Source organism: Labeo rohita, chromosome 5 (genome assembly GCF_022985175.1).
Source record: "Labeo rohita strain BAU-BD-2019 chromosome 5, IGBB_LRoh.1.0, whole genome shotgun sequence".
Taxonomy (NCBI): Eukaryota; Metazoa; Chordata; class Actinopteri; order Cypriniformes; family Cyprinidae; genus Labeo; species Labeo rohita.
This window is the reverse complement of record NC_066873.1, coordinates 20,513,004-20,536,322: the sequence shown is the minus strand read 5'-3', so window position 1 is coordinate 20,536,322 and position 23,319 is coordinate 20,513,004. Positions and strand designations below refer to the sequence as shown.

Below are 23,319 nucleotides of genomic sequence, written 5' to 3'. Positions count from 1 at the left end.
GTGTTAACGTTATGCTCATACACTGATTTCATTACTGGACCACCGCCTTCACTGACGTTTAGCATTTTTTATAGAAAAAAAAAAATTAGTTCGGTTGGAAAACATACGCTACAATTCTAAACTGAGAGCATCTGTACCAACGTGATTCGTATGTATTTTATTTGGATGTTAAACAAGACTACACTTTGAACCCTTAAAATAAATAACATTTCTGCAATCGTTTAACCATTCGTGTAATATTTACTTTGTTTGCCGTGGTGGGACACAAAAGGCGTTTTCTCCAACATGCTGTGACTAACAATAGAACCATACAATAGACCAAAACGCAACATAATTACAAAATTAAGTGATTTTATTTGTGCGCTGAACTCCAAATCTTCAGAAGCCAAAATCGAACCCTCATTGGCTCTCGCCTGCATTCGTCACAGATTACGACATGTGCGTGTTTCTGGTGCGGTGTGTTTGAATGATGCGGAATGAATAGGGAAATAACCTGGAAAATATTTTCAGCGATTAACAATTTAAATTCTGCTCTGCACCTCACAAACATATAGCATTTAGCAAGAGAGGACTGCGGCTGCAATGCTGTTGGTACTGCTTTTCACATTTTTGCAATAAATAAATTATTGTGATTGCACTTATCTGTCTGACATGTTTCTTTATAGGTTTGGGATTGGCGACTATATATATATATATATATATATATATATATATATATATATATTTTTTTTTTTTTTTGCTGTATTGTTACTAAAATGTTAATTTCCCTGCATATGTTGGTCAGTTACGTTTTATATCCTTTTATAACAGCTATAAAATGGGTAGGTTTAGGTTTGGGGGCAGGCTAAGAGGGTGCTAAAAAAAAATCTAAATCGCTCATTGAAAAAATTATGTTTTAAAAAAGGGGTAAGGAGAGATGACTGATAGACCATGCTGGAGGATTTGCTGCTCAGTCTTGTGATCAAGGACGAACATCTTTTACGCAGAGTGCGCGTTAATTAGGAAAGCAAAAGTGAAAGTAAACAGCGCAACAGCGATTTCAGTACCCTGCGTATTGATATATCAAAATGTATCGGGGTGCGAGCGGTAAAAAAAAAAAAAAAAAGACAAATCTAGCTCAACTGAATATGAACTGAATAGTGTTCGGGTCCTGTTTTTTTCTCCCCTAACATTCTGAAACACCTAAAGCAATGATTTGAAACAATGGTAAAATCTTAAAAGTTCTACAAATAATTACTATGATTTTATATGGAAATCTGCCCAGCATTCTCCATGAAATAATATCTAAAAATAAATCCTAATCCTGTATCGACCTCAAAGGTCGTGGAAAAGTCATGGAAATTCGTTAGGACGCGCGGCAACCCTGGACATAAGTCTACGAGAGCTAATATCATGAAAATCTGTTGTGACAATATTTACAATAAAGTTTATTTCACCGCGTTGAATTATCTAGGTTAATATGAATTTTATAAGTATACTACCTGTTTATTATGTATTATTATTAATTGGAATTGACATAAACTTAGTTTAATACGTCAGTGCATGATACCTGTATCAACTGTTGCTAATAAAGTGTGGCTCATTGTGAAGTGTTCACTCTCTCCTTCGGCTTGCTCCCTTTTTATCGGGGGTCGCCACAGCGGAGTGATCCGCACAGCCGATTTGGCACATGTTTTACGCCGGATGCAACCCTGAGAGTGCACTAACTTGTGCATCTCCAGTGCTGGGACACACTCACTCATTCCCTCACTGTGAAGTGTTCTCACCCTTAAAAACATGTATAGATATCCGCTGAACAAGCAAACGTTACAGATCTAGTGTGAAGGCTCCTTTGATTCGTTGCTTTTGTTTTGTTCTAAAAACAGCTTAACCCCTTATTTTCTGCCCGCATCAGCAGTTGCATCAGTGATAGTAATATTGTCAAAATAAAGAAATATTTCCGGAACAAAGGGAGAGATCAGAGAAATCAAAAAGCAAAAGGTTCTGACAAAACAAGGGGGGAAGAACCAGCTGCACCACCGTCTGCGCAGAGCAGTTGACAGCTGCTTCGAGCCTGTGAATTACACAGGAGCATGGCTCAGACCTGGGGTAACTTTTTCTTCTCTCTACTCGATTACAAGACCGAGAAATTTGTCATCGCTAAAAACAAAAAGGTCGGAATTCTGTTCAGACTCTTTCAGCTGGGGGTGATTGGATATCTGATCGGGTACGTGCCTTGTGCTTTCTCCATATCAGGACGTTGAGTTGAGCGAGCGGGCACTGTCAGTATTTAGAAGATTTAGAATGTTCGAAGTACATATCATAAAAGGTCGCTGAGTGTTTGTTTATATTAAAAATGCTTACAGTCAATGAATTTCAACAAACCGAATGTAAGCCGACATTTAAGGCACCATGTCACGGATGTTATTTATATCAAGGCAAAGACTGAAAGCATTGCAGTGTCTCCGCACTGTTTGACCTGCTGCTGGTGATCGCTTTGCAAGTTTTGCATGTAGTGAAAAAAACTCCTTTGTTTTGATGTAAATGAGTAATCTCTATGTAGGCTATAGATGTACTAGAACCAGACAAAAGCTTAATACCTTCAGCTTCTGTTTCACATGGTGTTTGGGTTTGGGATTCATACATGAACGTGCCGCAAAAGCCTCTGAATGTAAGACGACCTGGATCACATGTGCTGTGGCCAAATGCTACACACAAAAGCACCAGCATTATTGCATAACTGCCCTTTAAAGCGGTTTAATTCTTGTCCTTTAACAAGAAATAACTATTTTAAAACTTAAATGTAATGTATCTATAGGTTATAACGTCCTTCAGGGTGTGTTGGCCATATATAGGACACGTGACTAACAGCATTGCTCTCTGTATGTCACACACAGATTCTCTTCTTTATACTCTCTGAATAACCAAAATGTCTTTCTGTACTTTTAACAATGTAAGTTATTGTTTCCCACACTGTTTATTTTCTTAAAGGTGGGTTTTTCTATGGAAGAAAGGATATCAGGAGACCGAGGAAGCCATCCAGAGTTCTGTGATCACCAAAATCAAGGGCGTAGATCTCACCAACAGCTCTCAGTTTGGTTTACAGCTATGGGGTGCAGAGGACTATGTCATTCCCCCACAAGTAAGCATACCAGTTGTATATTTGGAAGAAAACTATCTGTTAATGGCCTTTCTCTGACAATCTCTGTTTTTCTGTTGGATTATGGACCTACCTATACCTATCGACATGACACACATCTTTTGCTAAGAATTTGAACACTAAACATTTACTGTGTTAATTATGTTACACAATAGAACATCTATTTTCAGTTATCATAATATTGGTAGCCCTCTAAATGAACAGCTGTTTTTTTTTTTTGTTTTTTTTTTTGCATAATTTTGCTTTAACAGTTGGAGATTGATATGGGAATATTTATGAAATGTTTTTAATGTTGATTTATTTGTAATTTTCACCATTTATACTTTGGCTTAGAAGGTAATATAATCAAACAGAAGCTTTCTCTTCCCATCAGTACCATAATGTTTATTGCAAAACTGTGGTTGTAAAATTCACTCATCATTTTGCAGTGTTTATTACTGACATTGAAGCTTTGACCACAAAAGATGCCGTATGTAAGATGAAAAGGCCTTTTATTAGATGAAGGATAATATTTTAATATTTAATTTTTTTGATAGATGAAGATTTCTTTCTAATTTAATCAAATAAAGACCCATAAATCTTGTCGTTCTGTGGATAAAAACCTGAAGTGAGAGAGTATCGCATTAGACACAATATGTCAATGTTCTGATCAGTTAATTTGCTGCTGAAGTATGTCTTTATTTCTTTTAAACAAACAGGGGGACAGAGTCTTCTTTATTGTGACAAATTATGTAGTGACACCCAACCAAAAACTGGGTTACTGTCCTGAGGTAAGAGACAGGTTGTTGTATTGTTTTATTTTATTTTTACTCTCAACACAAATTACGTAACCAAAGACATAAGGCATCACTTTGTCTTTCAGTTGGAGAGCTGTATTCGTAAGTTTCTTATCCCTGTACATTTTAAAAGCACTGAGTTTTTTGTATATGTTTGGTTCATTCTACTTATTTCAGAGTCCAAAAGTGCCAGATGGTTTATGTACTTCTGACAATGAATGTGTGGAAGAGGAATCTGTCATAGCAGGCCATGGTAAGCACAAAACCTAAATTATAACCTTATAACGGCATACCTTATAAAGTTATATAAAAGGAAAAAGTTGTTAAAAAAAATGTAAAAAACAAACAAAACACTAGCATGTTTAAATTCTTAAAGGGACTACATTTTATTGTTGTTTATTCAGGAGTCAAGACAGGCCGCTGTATAAACGACACAGGAACGTGTGAGATTCATGCCTGGTGCCCTGTTGAGCATGGCCAGACACCACTGTAAGAAAACAGTGCTTTGTACCAATTCCTTTCAATTCATGTTCAGTTGCAGTACATCCACTTCACTTTTTTGCAATATTTTTCACTTCTAATGCCTATATGAAACAATCTGAAGAAAAATAAACATGTTGCTGTTGTACCTGTAATGTTTTAATTGTTGCAACAGGGAGCCCATGCTGGCAAAGGCAGAAAACTTCACAATCTATGTAAAAAACTTCATCAAGTTTCCGAAATTTGCCTTCTCCAAGTAAGTCTAGCTTAGAGGCATCAAGTTAGCGGTTTATTTTATGTATTGCAGCCAATAGAATAAATATTCTCACTTTTCTAGAACTAAATAAGTATGTTCAGACATATATGTGACCCTGGACCACAAAACCAGTTGTAAGTAGCAGGGCTAAATTTGTAGCAATAGCCTACATTGTATGGGTCAAAATTATTGATTTCTCTTTTATGCCAAAAATCATTAAAATATTAAGTTAAGATCATGTTCAATAAAGATATTTTGTGAATTACCTACCGTAAATATATCAAAACTTAATTTTTGATTAGTAATATGCATTGCTAAGAACTTCATTTGGACAATTTTAAAGGCGATTTTCTCAATATTTAGATTTTTTGCACCCTCAGATTCCGGATTTTCAAATAGTTCAAATTTTATATATTCAAATATATCTAATATTTCACACAGACCAAATATTGTCCTATCCTAACAAACCATACATCAATGGAAAGCGTATTTATTCAGCTTTCAGTTCTCGAGTCAGATCAGAAATTTCAAAAAATGACCCTTTTGACTGGTTTTGTGGCCCAGGGTCACATATATAATAGGCTGTGGCTTGTTGCAAATGCATTTAGTGACCTAATAAGCAATTGAAGCTTGAAATAAATGTTTGTACTCATCTGTGCATGACAGAACTGAACTAACTTGCAATAGTCTTTTTTTTTTTTTTTTTTTTAAGATTTTCAACTAGGTTTTGCATGTGATTTCCTTTACAAAGCACCATCAGAGTTTTAGGTGGAGCAACTATAAAATGCATAAAACCTTTTCACCCCCACAGGATGCTGCTGCTAAAACCCTTCCTCATAAAATCTGTAGATCATATCTAGCAATTCTAGCTTGTGCGATATATACCCCAGCTGAGTAACTTAGTATCTAATATCATACACATGCGACTTTATTTTTTTATCCCCCGTCTTTCCTGTTTAGATATTTTTCATGCTGCGTTTGAACAGGTTTGTTTCGGTGTCAGTACAGGATGTTCTGTTGCCATTTCAAACTCCTGCAGAATAATAAAGTTCATAGTTCACTCACAAGTACATAGGATCATTTCCATGGCATAAATACAGTGTCATCTGGCAAACTGTCTTTTAAAAAGCCAGTACAGTCCTTTTAAATGAGCACACTAACTAATCTAACCTGTGTACTACCATGTTGCAATTGCCTTTTTTAAAATTTCTCTCAGAAATAAATTCATTCACTCTCCAAGTTATTACAAAGCAGCATACCAAAAATATAGAGAAAAACCAAACGCTATATCAATCCCTAAATCTCCCATCATGTAGCAGTGTGAAAGAGCAGACTTGCTTGCACATAATGAAGCGTTATGTTTGGATACTGATGGCACGGCACGGCACGACACAGCACAAGCTGCTCTGAATGTCTGACGCTTACTCATCTCTATTTATACCAGCATAGCGTGTCGTGCATGAACTGAGACTTACTGTCTTGATATCCTGTGCCTTGACAGTTGTTCCTCTGTCCTTACTGGCATGATTTCTGCAAAGTCATCACATTGTAGATCAAGCAAATGCTAAGGGCTGTTTCAGATGCTCCTTCTCTTACTTCTCTTTCCCTCACTTGAAGATCGAACGTCCTGCCTGTCACCAACAGCACGTATCTGAAGACGTGCAGATATGACAAAGACCATCATCCCTATTGTCCCATCTTTCTTGTTGGAGATGTGATTAACTGGACTGGATATAGCTTTCAGGATTTGGCAACAAAGGCGAGTGCTTCAAATGACAAGTTAAAACAAAGTCTCCACCACTGTAAACACACTGGTAGTTGATATCCAAGCTGCAGCTCAATGTATAAGTAAAGAGAGATCATATCCTAACTTGTCCACACTAAGACAGTGATCTTTTTGTAGTGTATGATTTGGGGATTCTATTAAAGAGATGCATATGAAAATAATATCAAAAAGCTGATCCAGGCATGCCAAAAGTATTTGGACACTTACGTGCCATGCTATGTTTGAATGTGTCTGCATTTAAGTTGAATATAATGAAATATCATACAAATTGGCATTTATTAAAAAGACAGAAAGAACCACAAGTAAATTTTTAACTACAAAAAAAGTGACCTGTGTTGCTGTTATGGGTTGAAAATTCTAAAGATGTTTGCACCGCTGGCACTGATATGAGTACTCTTTTTGATATGAATGCAATATTTGTTGTTTCGTTTTTTTTTTTTTTGTTGTTGTTTGTTTGTTTTGTTTTGTTTTGTTTTTTGCTACTCTACCAGTGAAAAGTTTTGAACAATAACATTTTTTAAATTTTTTTTTTAAGTTTTTTTTTTTTAAATATCTCTTCTGCTCACCAAGCATGCATTTATTTGATCCGAAGTACAGCAAAAACAGTCAAATTGTGAAATATTTGAATATGTTTTAAAATGTAATTTATTCCTGTGATTTCAAGCTGAATTTTTAGCATCATTACTCGTCACATGATCCTTCAGAAATCATTCTATTTGCTGCTCAAAAAAAAAATAAATAAATAAATAAATATTATTATATTGAAAACAGCTGAGTAGAATTTTTTCAAGTGAATAGAAAGTTCATAAGAACAGCATTTATCTGAAATATAAATATTTTGTAACATTATAAATGTCTGTATAATCAATTTTGCATCCTTGCTAAAAGTATTAATTTCTATAATTTATAGAAATAATATATATATATATATAGAGAGAGAGAGAGAGAGAGAGAGAGAGAGAGAGAGAGAGAGAGAGACTCCAAGCTTTTGAACGATATAGCATATAATGTTACAAAACTGTTTTAAATATTGATAATTGTAATAATAGTTTCTGGAACAGCAAATCAGCATATTAGAATGATTTCTGATGGATCATGTAACACTGAAGACTGGAGCAATGATGCTGAAAATGTATCTTTGATCACAGAAATAGATTACATTTTCAGATACTTTCAAATAGCAAATTACAGTTATTTTAAATAGTAAAAACATTTTTTACTGTTTTTGCTGTACTTTGGATCAAATAAATGCAGGCTTGGTGAGCAGAAGAGACTTCTTTAAAAAACATTACAAGTCCTACTGTTCGAAAACTTTTGACTGGTAGTGTATATAAAAAAAACATTATAGATTTATAGAACAATAAAATTGGAACAACTAACTCCAAAACTGCAAAGGAATAACGTGATGTCCTATATTTGATGCAGATGGTAATTTTAACTGATATCATTGTTTTACTGTCTTTCTATATGCACACAGGGTGGTTCAGTTGGAGTTGGAATCGAGTGGAATTGTGATTTGGATAAAGATGAATCTCAGTGTATCCCTAAATATAGCTTCACACGCTTAGATTCCTCTAAAAATTCAGAGAACTCTGCCACTTTGGGTTACAATTTCAGGTATTGCTCTGATTTATCAATTTGAGCTCATATAACAAGGTTCTGTAAGTAGTTTCAGCTGTTTTGCTAACTTTGCTAACCACACATGCTTTCTTAAAAACTGAATTCATATTCAGCAAACCTGAATATGCAAAATGATTTCATTGACAGAGAGCATTTCTGAGTGGCTAGTTTTCTAAAATCACATTTTTATGTGCAGTATTATAATAAAATCTTAAACCTTTACTTTTTTGAGCATTTAGATTTGAAATAGTATGATTAAGATGGCTGACATGTTTCTCTCTTTATGAAGATTTGCTCGATACTACAATGATGCAGCAGGTCAAACCTATCGGAATCTATTTAAAGTGTATGGCATTCGCTTTGATATATTAGTTAATGGAAAGGTAAGAAAAAATGAACTTTTTATTGAAAATTCTTAAAGATTCCTGTCATTACAGTCGTGGTGAAATAGTGAAAAAATGGTGTTTATCTGTTTTCTAGGCTGGGAAATTCAATATCATTCCAACAGTGATCAATATTGGCTCTGGACTTGCTTTAATGGGTGCAGTGAGTAAATAAGCTAGTTACTAACAGTTGAAGTATAAAAGGCACGAAACAAAATGTCTTGTGTGATTGGTGTCTATTTCATTCCACAGGGGGGTTTTTGTCTGTGACATGATTCTGCTCTACATGATGAGCAAAAGCTCCTTCTACCGAGAGACAAAATTTGAGGCAGTCACAAAGTAAGTGACAAGTTTACTTGGAAGATGCAGTGGATTGTTATTTTCATGTTTTTTTAGTGAATACTGTTTGCACCCACAGAAAGCAATCTGGAAAGCACAGAGAGAGAAAGCATGTAAGACACCACGGTCATCATCGCCAAGATGGGCGACACAAGAGAGAGGAGAAACAGGCAATGGAGATGCAGCCATTGACATCAGTGTCATGTCAGCCCAATAGCAACCCAGAGAGACGGATCCAGCCTACAGTCTCGGCGCTCAAAACTCACAGTCCTGAGAGAAAGCCACAGGGCACAGTGTCATTCAGGACTCAGCATGCTATAGAAAAACAGACCATTTCTCCTGTTTCCACCCTGAGAACATCACGCCACCAGTAGAGGATTTTTTGATGCTGAATCCCATTGGATTTACTGTGGATGTATGGAAGGAGGTCTTATAGCGGGTCTATGCTCAGTCATACCAAAGAAGAATACTGCCAGTGTTGTTATGCTCTCCTAGTGTTTTAAATGGCAATGGAAGTTTTTGTTACAGGGGATTTGTAATAAGATAAGTAATAAGACAATTATTTATTATAAATCTGGGCTGACATCAAAAATTGTCAAACCAACTTTGAATAAATGTTTAATATATTTGACAAAATATGCTTGGGTCACTGCATTGCTTTCATTCTGAGTAAATGTGAAAATAGTACAATCTTAAAAGATCTATACTATCGTGGGGTCAGCATGATTTTTTTCGTCATTAATTAGAAATATTTCTTGAGCACTAAATCTGTATGTTTATATATAGAATGGTTTCTGAAGAATGACTGAAGTAATGGATGCTTAAAAAACACAGCTTTATCATCACAAGAATAAATGACATTTTAATATATATGAAAATAGGAAACAGTTATTTTAATTGTGATATTTCACAGTATTGCTGTTTTTACTGTAGTTTTAGTCAAATAAATGCAGCCTTGGTGAGTATTTCAGTCACGAAAGAAATCGTACCAATTCCAAACATTTTCATGATACTGCAAATATCTAAACTAGCATGCCTGCATATGTATGAATAAACTGTTTACATATTGATCTTATACACATAGTTTTTACTAATGAGATGAGATGTGAATAAATGACTGTACCTGTTCAAAGTCTTAAAAAAAGCTAATTATTTAATTCTAATTACACTACAGCAGGGTCAAAACTTAACGAGGTGCAAAAATTGCACCAAAATGAACTAAGATGCCCTTTAATTTAAGACAAAGGGTCAAAAATGGTCACAATTAAAATGAAATCTGAAAATGAATGAAAAGTCTCAATTCGCAGAATTACCTTTAGATCTATCAAACTGTATTAGATTGCTTTTACATGCCGTTTTGTGCAGTGTTGAGACTTATCACCAATCAAACGTCTTTCTGTTGAACTTAGGAATGTATTGGCCAATCAAAGGCGCTTAAAATGCCAGGATAACGGGAGTTTTGGCACAACTTAGGCTAAACTTGGTTAATGTAATAGATGGAAATGTTTGTCTATAAAGTCATAATGTGACGTGCCCAAAACAAAACAAAAACGTTTAATTTCTATATCGATATTAATAATCATTACAATATAAAAAACAATAATCAACAATAATGATTTTTGTAGTAATATTGCAACACCATGAGCTCCTGTTTTTCTTCTTACATGTATTTAGATACAATTTTAAAGTTTACTGTCATTCACAATGGATTCAAATATTGATTAAAGTAAATGTAAAGTATTAAACATTCAAGACAACATATGTTTTTTATAATAATACAGTACTTTTAAATAATCATGTACTTTAAGAAACCACACAATTTAATCCATGAGGTTAATGATTTATTTTCCTCAAAATATCTGAAATAAAACAATGTGATTTATACAGTTTAAAGTTGGTATTGTGTTTTTACATAGTTCTGGTCGATGCCTGGAGTTCACAGATTGTTGTACATCATACATAGAAAGCAAACTGAAAATGCTTCACTGTTGTTATGCTTGATCCAAACTCAGCTTTGACTTGGAATAAGCATTAGGAATATATTAAATTACAAGAGGAAAGAATATGACAACACGCCATTTTTTACATATCTAAATTTCAGTGCAATTAGTACTGACAAAATGTTTGAAGTTTCATCGGACAACATCTGTGGTACATCAATCAGCGCTCTCTACAATCGTACTGTTCTACATCTAACACGGCTGCTGTACTGTCCGAGTCCCTTTAGTACACATGTACCATTCCGTAGAGGAAAGTCCAGAATAGCACGTAAGTAAAGAGGCCGCCCACCAGGCCTCCGGTAAAGAGCAGACGTCGAGATTTGAAGCACTTGTTCCATCGGCGACCGGCTTTGAGAATCAAAAGCAATGACAGCAGGAAAGAAGCCAGGAAGTAAAACACAAAGCCGTAGAGTCCCGTAAGGCCAAGGATGCCCGCTGTAGCCCCGGACAGAGCGGACACGGACGTGCGGCAGTAGTCCAGCACGGCGCTGTTTCCTCGGACGGCCACCTCGCTGATGAACTGCGGTCCTTCGCGTTTGGCTGCTACCGTGGCCATGTCGTGATGTTAAAGCAAAAACACGCTGAGAGACAAAACAGGAGAGATGTGCAACACAGTGTATCATTTAAAGCCGGCTGAAACAGCATACATTACATCGACATTAAATCCCATTCTCCACTTACCGTTACGATCAAGATTATTATAAACACAAATCAAGCTTCTGCCTCCGTGATTCAAGAAAGCATCATTTACATCAAATACTAGTCTATGTGTTTTAATCTGTATTTCAATGAGGAATGTATTATGCAGGAAAAAATGACAAATTTTGGATAAAACACACCGTGTGTCATTCACGGTCAGCCATTTTCTCGCTAAGCATCATGGGACCTTTAATGAAAATCAAATTAATTTTTTTTTCATCTTCATAACCAATTCGTACTTAATTTTAAGAAACAATATATCTATTAATACATGTTTTTGTATATAATCCTGAGCAATATTAGTTTTAATATATGCTTAAATCATTTACCTTTAACCCACTCTACGGGATCCGTGAAGGCTCAAAAACGGCGATAGAAAGTAGGAATCATTTGGAAGAATCGGTTCTTTCAAACCGTTCGCTTCAGAATGATGATGAGACTCTGTAATGATTCTTTTGAGTCAGGGCGTAATATCATTACATATTTCCTGACATTTAACGTAACCGTCCAAAAATGAGCGTTTTGTTTGTTTTATGTTTATTTTTAATTATTGTGGTAAACAGTTCAATACGGCGCTGTACTTTTTTGCTTTACTGTAACGTTACTCTGTATTTTTGCTTTAACTCTTAAGTTACTACTTAACTAAATACAATACATATTCCTTTTTGCAGTTTTTGTTTCTTATTAATAACTTTTATCAATAAGCGTGCTTTTCAGGGCGAAACCGGTCGGTTCGAACCGAACTAATCATTCAGTACGAATCATTTAGAACAGTTGTGTGAATCGGTTCAACATGTTCATTGAAAAGATTCAAAACAAAAACGATTCGTTCAGCAGTCAGACAGCGCCAGTTCGTATCTTGGACTGCTAGAAATATTTGGAGCAGTTAAATGACATGTACAGCACATCTTTTTCTCCGACTGCACACGAGTAGTGATTTCATTAGAGATCATGGCGGCATCAGTCAGTTGTTCTGCTGGCTTTGTTCTCGGCATGGATCTGGGCACAACGTCAGTTAAAGTCGTCCTGCTAGACGCGCAGTCAAAAACAGTTACAGACAGTAGGAGCTTCCCTACAAACTCTGATATCAGCAGCACCTCAGACATACATGTAGGTAACAGCATTTGGATTTAAACGGTGGCAGTCAAAAGATACACTATACTGAGAAATTAAGATCCCCTCTCTCTCATTTCATGTTTTAAAGTTATATTTACATTTTATAATGTAGCTAATAATTAACTATTAACTTACGAACCGCCTACAGTTCCTTCACGAACCCATTTGTGACCCTGGACCACAAAACCAGTCACAAGGGTCAGTTTTTTTTTAAATTGGGGTTTATGCATCACATGAAAGCTGAATAAATATGTTTTCCATTGATGTATGGTTTGTTAGGATAGGATAATATTTGGCTGAGAAACAGCTATTTAAAAATCTGGAATCTATTTTAAAAATTAAAATATTGAAAAAATCGCCTTTACAGTTGTCCAAATGAAGTTATTAGCAATGCATATTACTAATAAAAAGTTAAGTTTTGATATATTTATGGTAGGAAATTTACAGAATATCTTCATGGAACATGATCTTTACTTAATATCCTAATGATTTTTGGCATAAAAGAAAAATCGATCATTTTGACCCATACAATTTATTTTTGGCTATTGCTGCAAGTATACCTATGTGACTTATGACTGGTTTTGTGATCCAGGGTCACATATGGGAAACTATGATGTATTGTCATGTTTATGTTGTTGATAAATATATATTTTTTGCATTTTAATATTAATATGCAACTACATTATCCTATTAAATTCAATGTGATGAACGAGTTAGGTCAAAAGAAGTCTAATCAGATTATATTATCTAAATGTGTAGTGTTATAGATTACATTACTAATTACAATTTTCATAATGTACACTAGAGATTTTTAATGTTTTTAAAATAAGTTCTTCTGCTCACCAAGCCTGCATTTATTTGATCCAAAGTACAGCAAAAACAGTAAAATTTTGTAATATTTTTACTATACTTTAAATGTACTTTAAAAGTAACTATTGTTTTATTTGAATATACATTTACATGTACTTTATTCCTGTTATTTCAAAGATGAATTTTTAGCATCAATACTCCAGTCACATGATCCTTCAGAAATCATTACAATATGCTGATTTGCTGCTAAAAACATTTATTATTATTATTATGTTGAAAAAAATGATTTTTTTTTTTTTTTTTTAAATGAACAGCAGTAATTTTAAATAGTAAAAATATTTCACAATAGTTACTGTTTTGCTGTACTTTGGATCAAATAATTGCAGCCTTAGTGAGCAGAAGAGAATTCTTAAAAAAAAAAAAAAAAACATTAAAAATCTTACTGTTCAAAAACTTTTGAATGGTAGTGTAATTTGAAATAAGTAATGGAATACAATTTCTAAGTAATCTACCCACTATATGTATTGTACTTTTTTGTGAATGTTGTTTAATGTGCGCTTTGAAACATGCTTTTTATTTATTGTTGATAACAGGCAAAAGAGCAGGATCCTGCACTAATAATCGCCGCTCTGAATCAGTGCATGGAGGCTTTACCTAAAGACAAGCTGAAAAAAGTCAAGTGCATTGGAATATGTGGACAAATGCATGGCATTGTGTTGTGGAAATCTAAATCAGGTTAACATTGAACAACTATTAAAAGCATGTTTAATGCTTCTTGTGTTGTGGTGTGGGACTGTGGTGAAGACACTCTTCAACCATAAATAATAAATAGGCTGGAAGCAATAATTACACTGTCATCTGTCTCTATTAGGCTGTAAATGGCTGAGTGAAGAGGAAGTCATTAGATTCATTCCTGAAGACGTCAGTCAGCTGATCACCTGGCAGGATGGCCGCTGCAGTGCTGACTTCCTGTCTTCCTTACCCAAAGCTGACTCCCACCTCAGTGTGGCCACTGGCTTTGGTTGTGCCACCATCTTCTGGTACATGAAGCACAGGTAGAGTTTCACTGAAGATTTCAGACTAAATTTAAAATTTAAGGGGAAAAAAAAATAGTTTAACACTGAAATTGACTGGTGTTTTTTTTTTATATGATTCGTCAATGAATTAGACCAGAGTTCCTGTCAGGTTTCAGTGATGCAGGCACCATCCATGACTATGTGGTTTCCATGCTGTGTAACCTTGACAAATGTGTCATGACTGGACAAAATGCCGCCAGCTGGGGCTACTTCAACACAACCACCAACAAATGGAACACACAAATGTGAGTCAGGTTAGATATTACAGTTGAAGTCAATCTGCGAAGTTTCAGAATCTGCAAAATGTTAATTATTTTACCAAAATAAGAGAAATCATACAAAATGCATCTTATTTTTTATTTAGTACTGACCTGAATAGGATATTTCACTTAAAACACATTTACATGTAGTCCACAAGAGAAAATAATAAAAAAAAAAGTTTACATACACTTGATTTTTAATACTGTGTTGTTACCTGAATGATCCACAGCTGTGCTTTTTTGTTTAGTGATAGTTGTTCATGAGTCTCTTGTTTGTCCTGAACAGTTAAACTGCCTGCTGTTCTTCAGAAAAATCCTTCAGGTCCCACAAATTCTATGTTTTTTCAGCATTTTTGTGTTTTTTAACCCTTTCCAACAATGACTGTATGATTTTGAAATCCATCTTTTCACACTGAGGACAACTGAGGGACTCATATGCAACGATTACAGAAGGTTCAAACACTCACTGATTTTCAGAATGAAACAATGCACTAGCTAGGGGTGAAAATACTAGCATGTTTCCCAGAAGACAAAATAAGTTAAATCAGTGGTTCCCAAACTTTTTCTGCCAGGCCCCCCTTTTGCAGAATAAAAAAAATTCAAGCCCCACCCCCGCATTTACACATAAACATAAAATAAACTTCAGAAGGATTTATTTGAAATGTAATAATTAAAATTCAGTGTGTGACAACTTACTGAAAAAAAACTAAGAAAAGGAACTGGTCACTTTTAGAATAGAAACATTAAAAGTAAAGCATGCAGCTTTACTATGTACTATGTTTTGTAGTATGTAACAGCATTCATTTTTTTTTTAACACATTTTCTCATATTTTCTTCTCTTCTTCTGTAGTTGCGATCTTTGAAGTAGATTCATCATCTACTTTACGTTTACCTGACACTTGTTGTCTTTTCAAAAACTTGTCCATGCTTAGATCAGAACTACTATGCATCATTCATTCATAATTTTACTCGGCTAACTGACAATTCTCATTTCTGATATCAACTGCACCATCTAATGGTCTGTTATTTTACAACAAAAACCGCTACAACTGATAACAGAATGCTGTAGCGGGTACTGCGAGTCGTCTTGAGGCAATAAAATATGATGAAATTTATATTTTGTGTTAAATTATTTACATATGTGGCAGGTAGCCGTATAATAAACAAGATAATTTCACAGTAGGGTCTTGTATCACCCTGAAAATGTTTCTTTGTACATAAAAATCTAGAGATGTACCGAAATGAAAATTCTTGGCTGAAACTGTTTCGTAATAATTATTATTTTATTAATTAATATAGTCATTTTGTAAGACTTTTTAATTCAACTCAATAATATTAATGATACTGAATAAAAAAAAATCACAAGCCAATAAAATAACCACGTTTATTGAAAGTAACAATAAAATTGGACAGAAAATACATAAATATTACATCTCAATACATTATTTTATTCAGTTCTATGAAACAGAATCAGATATAACTTTACTAATCAGATAAACTATTTTTGACTAATTATCAAAATAATGTATAGTCCTACAAAGCTATTGTTATCAGAGCTTGTGAGCAGAGCATACTGTCACGGGAGGGTAGCGTCATTTTACCAGCGTTGTCCAGTACAGCAGTATTATAGCATGTTACAGCACAGTATGCGACGCTATTGCAAACAGGAACAAGTATATATGGACATTTTCTGTCGGCGTGTTATTTGAGCGGTCTTTGTATTTCCGTTGAGCATAAGCGGTACACGAGCGGAGCATTCATATGGGCCGTGAGCAACTCGACGGAACGCACATTCATAGAGCGAAATATTGAGTGGAGCGTCACACATTGAGCGGTGTGCGCCGAATACTGCCGGACTGCGCGTCTGATATTTTCAGCCGTTTATCTCTTTCGAATTTCTATAAAAATCAGCTGTACACTAGCCTTGCCTCGCCCCCCTTATCATAACTCCACGCCCCAACTAGGGGTCGCGCCCCCCATTTTGGGAACCACTGAGTTAAATGTACCCTTATCTTTAAATTCAAAAAGTTTTCACCCCCCAGCCTTTAATGCATCGTGTTTTCTTCTGGAGCATCAGTAAGCGTTTGAACCTTGTGTAATAGTTGCATATGAGTCCCTCAGTTGTCCTCAGTGTAAAAATATGGATCTCAAACTCAAACGGTCTTTGTTGGAAAGGGATCAAATACACAAAAATGCTGAAAAACCAAAGAATTTGAGAGGCTTGAAAGATTTTTCTGAAGAACAGTGGGCAGTTTAACTGTTCAGGACAAAGTAGGGACTCATGAACAACTATCACTAAAACAAAAACAAAAAAAACATGTGGATCATTCAGGTAACAGCACAGTATTAAAAATCAAGTGTATGTAAACCTTTGAACAGGGTAATTTTTATAAATTAAACTATTGTTTTCTGTTGTGGACTTTATGGAAACATCTTTTATGTGAAATATCGTATTCAGGTCAGTACTAAATAAAAAATAACATGCATTTTGTATGATCCCTCTTATTTTGGTCAAATAATTAAGGTGTATGTAAACTTTTGACTTCAGCTGTATATTTGTTTTAAGATATTCTGTGACATTCAGTTGGAGACTATTCAGCAGTATGAACCTATTCTAATAAGGTTGGAGTCTGTATTATATATCTAATAATATATTGCCTATATATTTCCTAGTTGTTCTGTCCAACCCCTGTAGTTATGAATAATTATCATCTTTGGAGTGAACAGATTTTTAGTCTTGACATGGGAATTATAACTAATCTATTATGTTTAATATTACAGTTTCTCTGTGTTGAACTGAATTACTGTTAGCATGAACTGACTGTGTGCTTATATGTCCTCCAGTCTGAAGGATGCAGGTTTCCCTGTGCAGCTTTTGCCTGTCGTCGTGGAGTCCGGAGCTGTGGCTGGTCATACTTCCTCTGAGTGGTATGGCATCCCCGCTCACACAGCGGTCGGGGCGGCACTGGGAGACTTCCAGTGTAGTGTCTACTCCTGCATGACTGACAAAGGAGATGCAGGTGTGGGTTAGATGCCTCTTTTTTTAGTTTGCATACTGCATATTATGTTTTTCTAAATTCAGCTTTGTATTCACAGTCTTAAATGACCCACAGTCAGACTGTTGTAGTTATATTAGCTCAGCCACAAATAACATTCATTCTATATTCATCCTGAGGTCAGTTTGTGTTTACTAGTTTGACCTCCAGGTGGAGATGTTATGCGATTGCAATGAGTATGTTTAAACATGGCAGATCTTGTACTCAGATTTCAGCGTCCTCTCTCAAGGGCAGGGCTGCATTAGAGACACTATCTGTTTCATGGGCTCTTGTAAAAGAGGTATTTTTGTGCTGCAGCTTAAGCTTATCTTAAAAAACAGGACTGTATGCTATTTTAAATACTTAAACCTAATTTGTTTACTTATTTTCTTGATTTTGTCATTGTTCATCCATAAAAATTTTACATGATGGTTTAGATTTAGTATTTCGACACATTTCCTATTTATAGAAAAATAATAATGATCTGTTTCAGTGTTGTGGACTGTGGCATTTTCACTTATATTACACTATCATTCAAAAGTTTGGGGTCAGTGAGATTTATTTTTTTTTTGGAAAGAAATTGATAACTCTCTTGGGCAAGGATACATTGAATTATCAAAAGTAAAAGTAAAATTTGTGTTATAAAATATTTATATTTCAGATAAATGCAGTTCTTTTTGAATTTTCTGTTCATTAAATAATCTTAAAAAGTACCATGTTTATACAAAAATGTTACTCAGCACAAGTGTTTGATAATAAATGTTTCTTAAGCAGCAAATCAGCATATTAGAATAATTTTTGAGGCTGATTTCTGATGCTGAAAATTCAGCTTTGTATTCACAGCAATAAATTACATTTTAAAAGATATTATCATAAAAAACAGTTCTTTTAAACTGCAACAATATTTCATAATATTACTTTTTAAACTCTACATTAAATACAGCCTTGGTGAGCATAAGAGACTTCTTTCAAAATTAAAACGTCACTGACTCCAAACTTTTTACCGGTTGTGTACATAATGCATATCCTGCACAAATTAATTGTGACTTATGTTAAATCACTAGTGCTAAATATGAGCACTTCAGCCCAGCTGACGTTCAGCATGCCTGCAGAGTTCATCCCTCCAAATTCTCCAGACCCCTTCTCTCCTGTTGCTTACTTCCCATACTTGCACGGCTCCTACCTGGCAGTAGCTGCATCACTTAATGGAGGCAATGTCATGGCCACCTTTGTCAGAATGCTGGATTCGTGGATGAAAGAATTTGGTAAATTAACAATTGTTAAATTTCTAAATGTATTATTAATTTAAAATCAAGCGTCACCTTTTTTGATCATTTATGCTTTTAAAGGCACAATATGTACGTTTTCTCTGCTGGAGGGCACATATTCAAAACAAACAAAGAAACAAAGGCTGGTTTGGAACAAAGTGGTTTTTGGATATTTTAATAAAAAAATCTTACATATTGTGTTTTTAAACAGAAACACTAAAATAGTCTTCTTGTTACATGTTTACTTACAGAACAAAAATGTACAAATAATGTACTCACCCCTTGTCATCAAAGATGACTTTCTTTCTTCAGTCATGAAGAAAGTTTGTTTTTAGAGGAAGACATTTCAAGATTTTTCTTCATATAATGGACTGATATGGTGCCCTGAGTTTAATCTTCCAAAATGTAGTTTAAATGCAGCTTCAAACGATCCCAAATGCGGTTGTAAATGATCCCAGCCGAGGAAGAAGGGTCTTATCTTGCGAAAATCTTATTTTTATAAAAATAATATAATTTATATACTTTTTAATGTCAAACACTCGTCTTGTCTTGCTCTGCCTTAACTCATTTTTTTTCCGGTTCATGGCAGTTAGGGTATGTTGAAAAACTCCCATCTCATGTTCTCCCTCAACTTCAAAATCGCCCTATATCGCTGTTTTACCTTTTTTGTTAAGGGTGTTTGATCTTCTTTGCATGTTCACTTTGCAGAGACTGGGTCGGTACTTCTGCAGCGATGTAGGAGGATTTTGAAATGATTTTTGAAGTTGAGGGAGAAAATACGATTGGAGTTTATCGACATACCCTAACTGTCTTGAACCAGAATACACAGAGTTCAGGCAGAGCAAGACAAGATGAGCATTTGAGATTAAAAGTTATTTAAATTGTATTTTTTTAATGAAAATTTCGCTAGATAAGACCCTTCTTCCTCTGCTGGGATCATTTACAACTGCATTTAGGATCGTTTGAAGCCACATTTAAACTGGAAGTTCATACTCTGGGCACCATACCAGTCCATTATATGGAGAAAAATCCTGAAATGTTTTCCTCAACATAACAAACATAATTTCTTTACGGCTGAAGGAAGAAAGACATGAACATCTTGGATGACAATGGGATGAGTACATTATCTGGAAGTGGACTAAATTTTTGTTCTGCAAGTGGACTTCTCCTTTAAAGCAGAAGTTCACTTCCAGAATAAATATTTCCTGATAATTTAATAATTACCCCCGGGTCATCCAAGATGTTCATGTCTTTCCTTCTTCAGCCGAAAAGAAATGAAGGTTTTTGAGGAAAACATTCCACGATTTTTCTCCATATAGTGAACATCGATGATTTTCTTAAAAAAAATAAAAGTTTCTATACTTTTTAACCATAGTGCTCATCTTGCACTAGCTCTGCGATGTGCATCTTCACGCATTGCGTAATCACCTTTGAAAGGTAACGTGTGGTTAGTTCTTTGTCTGTGTACTTTGGTTCAAATAGGCAGGGTAGGGTGAAAAACTTCTCCAACTTCAAAATCGTCTGATTGTTTTACCTTCTTTTGTTTGACTTTCTTTGCATGTTCGCTTTGTAAACACTGGGTTGGTAGTTCTGTCTACATTTTACGTAATGTATGAAGTCAAGCTAGTGCAAGAGGAGCATTTGTGGTTAAAAAGTATATAAATTTGTATTTTTCTTAGAAAATGACCAATCGTTTCGCTAGATAAGACCCTTATTCCTCAGCTGGGATCATGTAGCCCTTTGAAGCTGCATTTAAACTGCAGTTTGGACCTTCACTGCATTGGCTCCCATTGAAGTCCACTATGTGGAGAAAAATCCTGGAATGTTTTCCTCAAAAACCTTAATTTATTTTCGACTGAAGAAAGAAAGTCTTGAACATCTTGGATGACATAAGGGTGAGCAAATTATCAGGGAAACGTCTCCTCTAATAATGTAGCTATTGTTTTATGTCATAGGATTGGAAGTAAATGAGTCCAGAATCTACTCTCAGCTGATCCAGTCTGCTCTGGCACAGCCTAACACTGACCTATCCGTGACCGCAACGCTGCTAGGAGAGCGGCATGACCCCACCTCCAGAGCCAGCGCCTCCCAAATCTCGCCTTCTAACCTCTCTCTGGGTCATGTGACTCGGGCTCTGTGCAGGGGTGTTATTGAAAACATGGCTACTATGATGCCCCCTCAGAGCCTGCAGGCCGCTGGGGTGAAGTGTATTATCGGCAGTGGCAGTGCTCTGTCATGTAACACAGTTCTACAACAGGAAGTGGAGAGAGTGTTTCCATTTCCTGTCGTCTACGGAAAAAATGTGGACTCAGCAGCTGGAGTTGCCATGGTGTTTAACGACTTAACATAAGACACAACACTCAAGATCACGTTTGCCTCTGAGACATCTGACCTACCGTGCTGGTAGGGCTATTTTTTATGTATTAAAATGTGTAAATAATCACATTTTGTAATTAAGTGTATTTAATTTAGACATTTTATTACTGTATAATTTACCAGTTTACAAAATAATTTATTTTAATTTTATACTGTATCATTATTTTTAACATGGGTCAAATTAATCTATTGTTCAATTTACACTCATTATAGAACTATTGTTGTTGAGTGCAATACAAACAATATGTATTTTTTAAGAGTATTTCTGAATTGTATTAAATGACCGAAAGCCTTCAAATGAAAAAAACAAATTCTGTTTACAATGTTCAGTAGCATTTCAAATGTTAATAAACTGTTGGAATATATCACATTTCATGTGGTTTTTATGGTCATTCTTTTGTTACAATTGAGCTTATGCTGTATATTTCATGCTGTAAGTGAAATTTCTGTTTCTGTTTTAAAAGAGGAAAATGAGGTACAAACCAGCTTCACCTCAAAAGAGCAAACTCTATCAAAGCATGCACCAAGAATCGCCTGCATGCTAAGGCTATCTTGTGTACGTAATCTATGTACCTAAACCACCATGCGTGCGCTGAAACTGCCTTACCCCGCCACAATCCTCCCGTGTCATACAGGAAACCCTGCAAGCTAAGAAAGTAAAATTGCTCAACAGAACTGTCTACAGACAAGTGTAGGTGACCTGAATGCTGCTGCCAGCCAAACGTGTGCTGCTCTGGTGACTTCGATATTATATGCATTCCAGCACATGAATAACTGATCATTTGAATAGATACGTAGTAGAATATAGTGTTGCTAGATGAGAATGAAACATTTTAAAAAAGAGCTTGATGACTTTTAGTGCATTGTGAGCTATGATATAAATAAGATAACAACTAGGCGTGGACATGGCAAAACATACGTAAGACCATACTCAAAAAATCAATACGACCCGCCTTCTGTAAGGCTCTCAGCAACCTCATAACATCTTGCCCTCTTCCTCTCTGGCACTGAGAGAAAGCAAGTTATCGTGCTAGAGAAATAAAGCTTGTCGATACTGAATATTTCATCTAACGGATAAAATACAAATTAATTGGTGAGTACACGTGTTTCATACTTTACTCTTAGACATTAATAGTTTACTGGAATATCTAAGTAAATTCAGATCTCAGTAATGTAGTAAATCATACTAGAATGGTAAACTTTACAACATAAAGTAGTTTTTCCTGCCAAATGTGTTTGGTTTATTATTTTTTATGTCTTTGTGAGATCTACTTTAGTCCATATTTCTATAGAATGTTTGTTTTTTTAAAACGTGCTTGACTGTTTTTGCTCAACCCACATGCTAAGTGCTAAATCTCATAATGTAGTAAGTGAGATGATCTAAAGATGGTGTGTGTGTGTAATGTACAGTTTCAGGTGTAATGTTATCAGAGCCCAATTACAGAGAGGCCATGTCATAATATTTTACTAAGTAAGACAGTCCAGCATCTTGCAATTGCATATTAGGCAATCATCTAGCGCAGGGGTGCCCAACCCTGTTCCTGGAGATAGACCTTCCTGCAGAGTTTAGTTCCAGCCCTAATCAGTCTGTAATTATCAAGTGCTCCTTCAGATCCGAATTAGCTGGTTCAGATGTGTTTGGTCAGGGTTGGAGCTGAACTCTGCAGGAAGGTCAATCTCAAGGACCAGGGTTGAGCACCCCTGATCTAGCGTAAAACAACATGTAACTGATGTAATTTGTCCATCTGTTAGACTGTTTACAATCTGTGCTGCCTCACCCATCGAGGAGTGTGCTTTCACATTCGGACCGAATAAGCTCAGTTCTGTTCCTGATTTAAATATCTCTAGCATTCTGACACCCTTTTTTTAATTCGATATGCATGCACATTAACCATTAATC

General features: G+C 35.3%; 3 protein-coding genes across 3 annotated transcripts; 2 read left to right on the top strand and 1 right to left on the bottom strand.

Annotated features, from left to right (window-relative positions):
• Positions 1-1,795: 1,795 nt before the first annotated feature.
• On the top strand, positions 1,796-9,705 carry p2rx5 (purinergic receptor P2X, ligand-gated ion channel, 5). The gene is made up of 12 exons (XM_051108961.1): positions 1,796-2,206; positions 2,971-3,121; positions 3,838-3,909; positions 4,093-4,168; positions 4,320-4,404; positions 4,571-4,651; positions 6,269-6,410; positions 7,915-8,054; positions 8,347-8,440; positions 8,538-8,604; positions 8,695-8,779; positions 8,859-9,705. Exons 1-12 carry the CDS (start codon positions 2,073-2,075, stop codon positions 9,151-9,153), a joined length of 1,422 nt encoding a protein of 473 aa, XP_050964918.1. The 5' UTR covers positions 1,796-2,072; the 3' UTR covers positions 9,154-9,705.
• An 893-nt stretch (positions 9,706-10,598) lies between these two features.
• Positions 10,599-11,672, bottom strand: emc6 (ER membrane protein complex subunit 6). The gene is made up of 2 exons (XM_051108940.1): positions 11,461-11,672; positions 10,599-11,360 (listed from the first exon to the last, which is right to left on the bottom strand). Exon 2 carries the CDS (start codon positions 11,333-11,335, stop codon positions 11,003-11,005), a length of 333 nt encoding a protein of 110 aa, XP_050964897.1. The 5' UTR covers positions 11,336-11,360; positions 11,461-11,672; the 3' UTR covers positions 10,599-11,002.
• Positions 11,673-12,311: 639 nt separating this feature from the next.
• Positions 12,312-21,772, top strand: shpk (sedoheptulokinase). Its single transcript, XM_051108833.1, has 7 exons — positions 12,312-12,588; positions 13,998-14,139; positions 14,276-14,459; positions 14,573-14,725; positions 17,585-17,760; positions 18,840-19,040; positions 20,999-21,772. Exons 1-7 carry the CDS (start codon positions 12,430-12,432, stop codon positions 21,391-21,393), a joined length of 1,410 nt encoding a protein of 469 aa, XP_050964790.1. The 5' UTR covers positions 12,312-12,429; the 3' UTR covers positions 21,394-21,772.
• Positions 21,773-23,319: the final 1,547 nt, after the last annotated feature.

Bases quoted from the DNA above. Each gene is read 5' to 3' on its own strand.
- emc6 (XM_051108940.1), bottom strand. From the start codon at position 11,335: ATGGCCACGGTAGCAGCCAAACGCGAAGGACCGCAGTTCATCAGCGAG.
- p2rx5 (XM_051108961.1), top strand. From the start codon at position 2,073: ATGGCTCAGACCTGGGGTAACTTTTTCTTCTCTCTACTCGATTACAAG. The intron at 4,405-4,570 runs GTAAGAAAACAG...TTGTTGCAACAG, and splicing joins GAGCATGGCCAGACACCACT to GGAGCCCATGCTGGCAAAGG. The intron at 8,055-8,346 runs GTATTGCTCTGA...CTCTTTATGAAG, and splicing joins ACTTTGGGTTACAATTTCAG to ATTTGCTCGATACTACAATG.
- shpk (XM_051108833.1), top strand. From the start codon at position 12,430: ATGGCGGCATCAGTCAGTTGTTCTGCTGGCTTTGTTCTCGGCATGGAT. The intron at 12,589-13,997 runs GTAGGTAACAGC...TGTTGATAACAG, and splicing joins GCAGCACCTCAGACATACAT to GCAAAAGAGCAGGATCCTGC. The intron at 14,460-14,572 runs GTAGAGTTTCAC...TCAATGAATTAG, and splicing joins TTCTGGTACATGAAGCACAG to ACCAGAGTTCCTGTCAGGTT.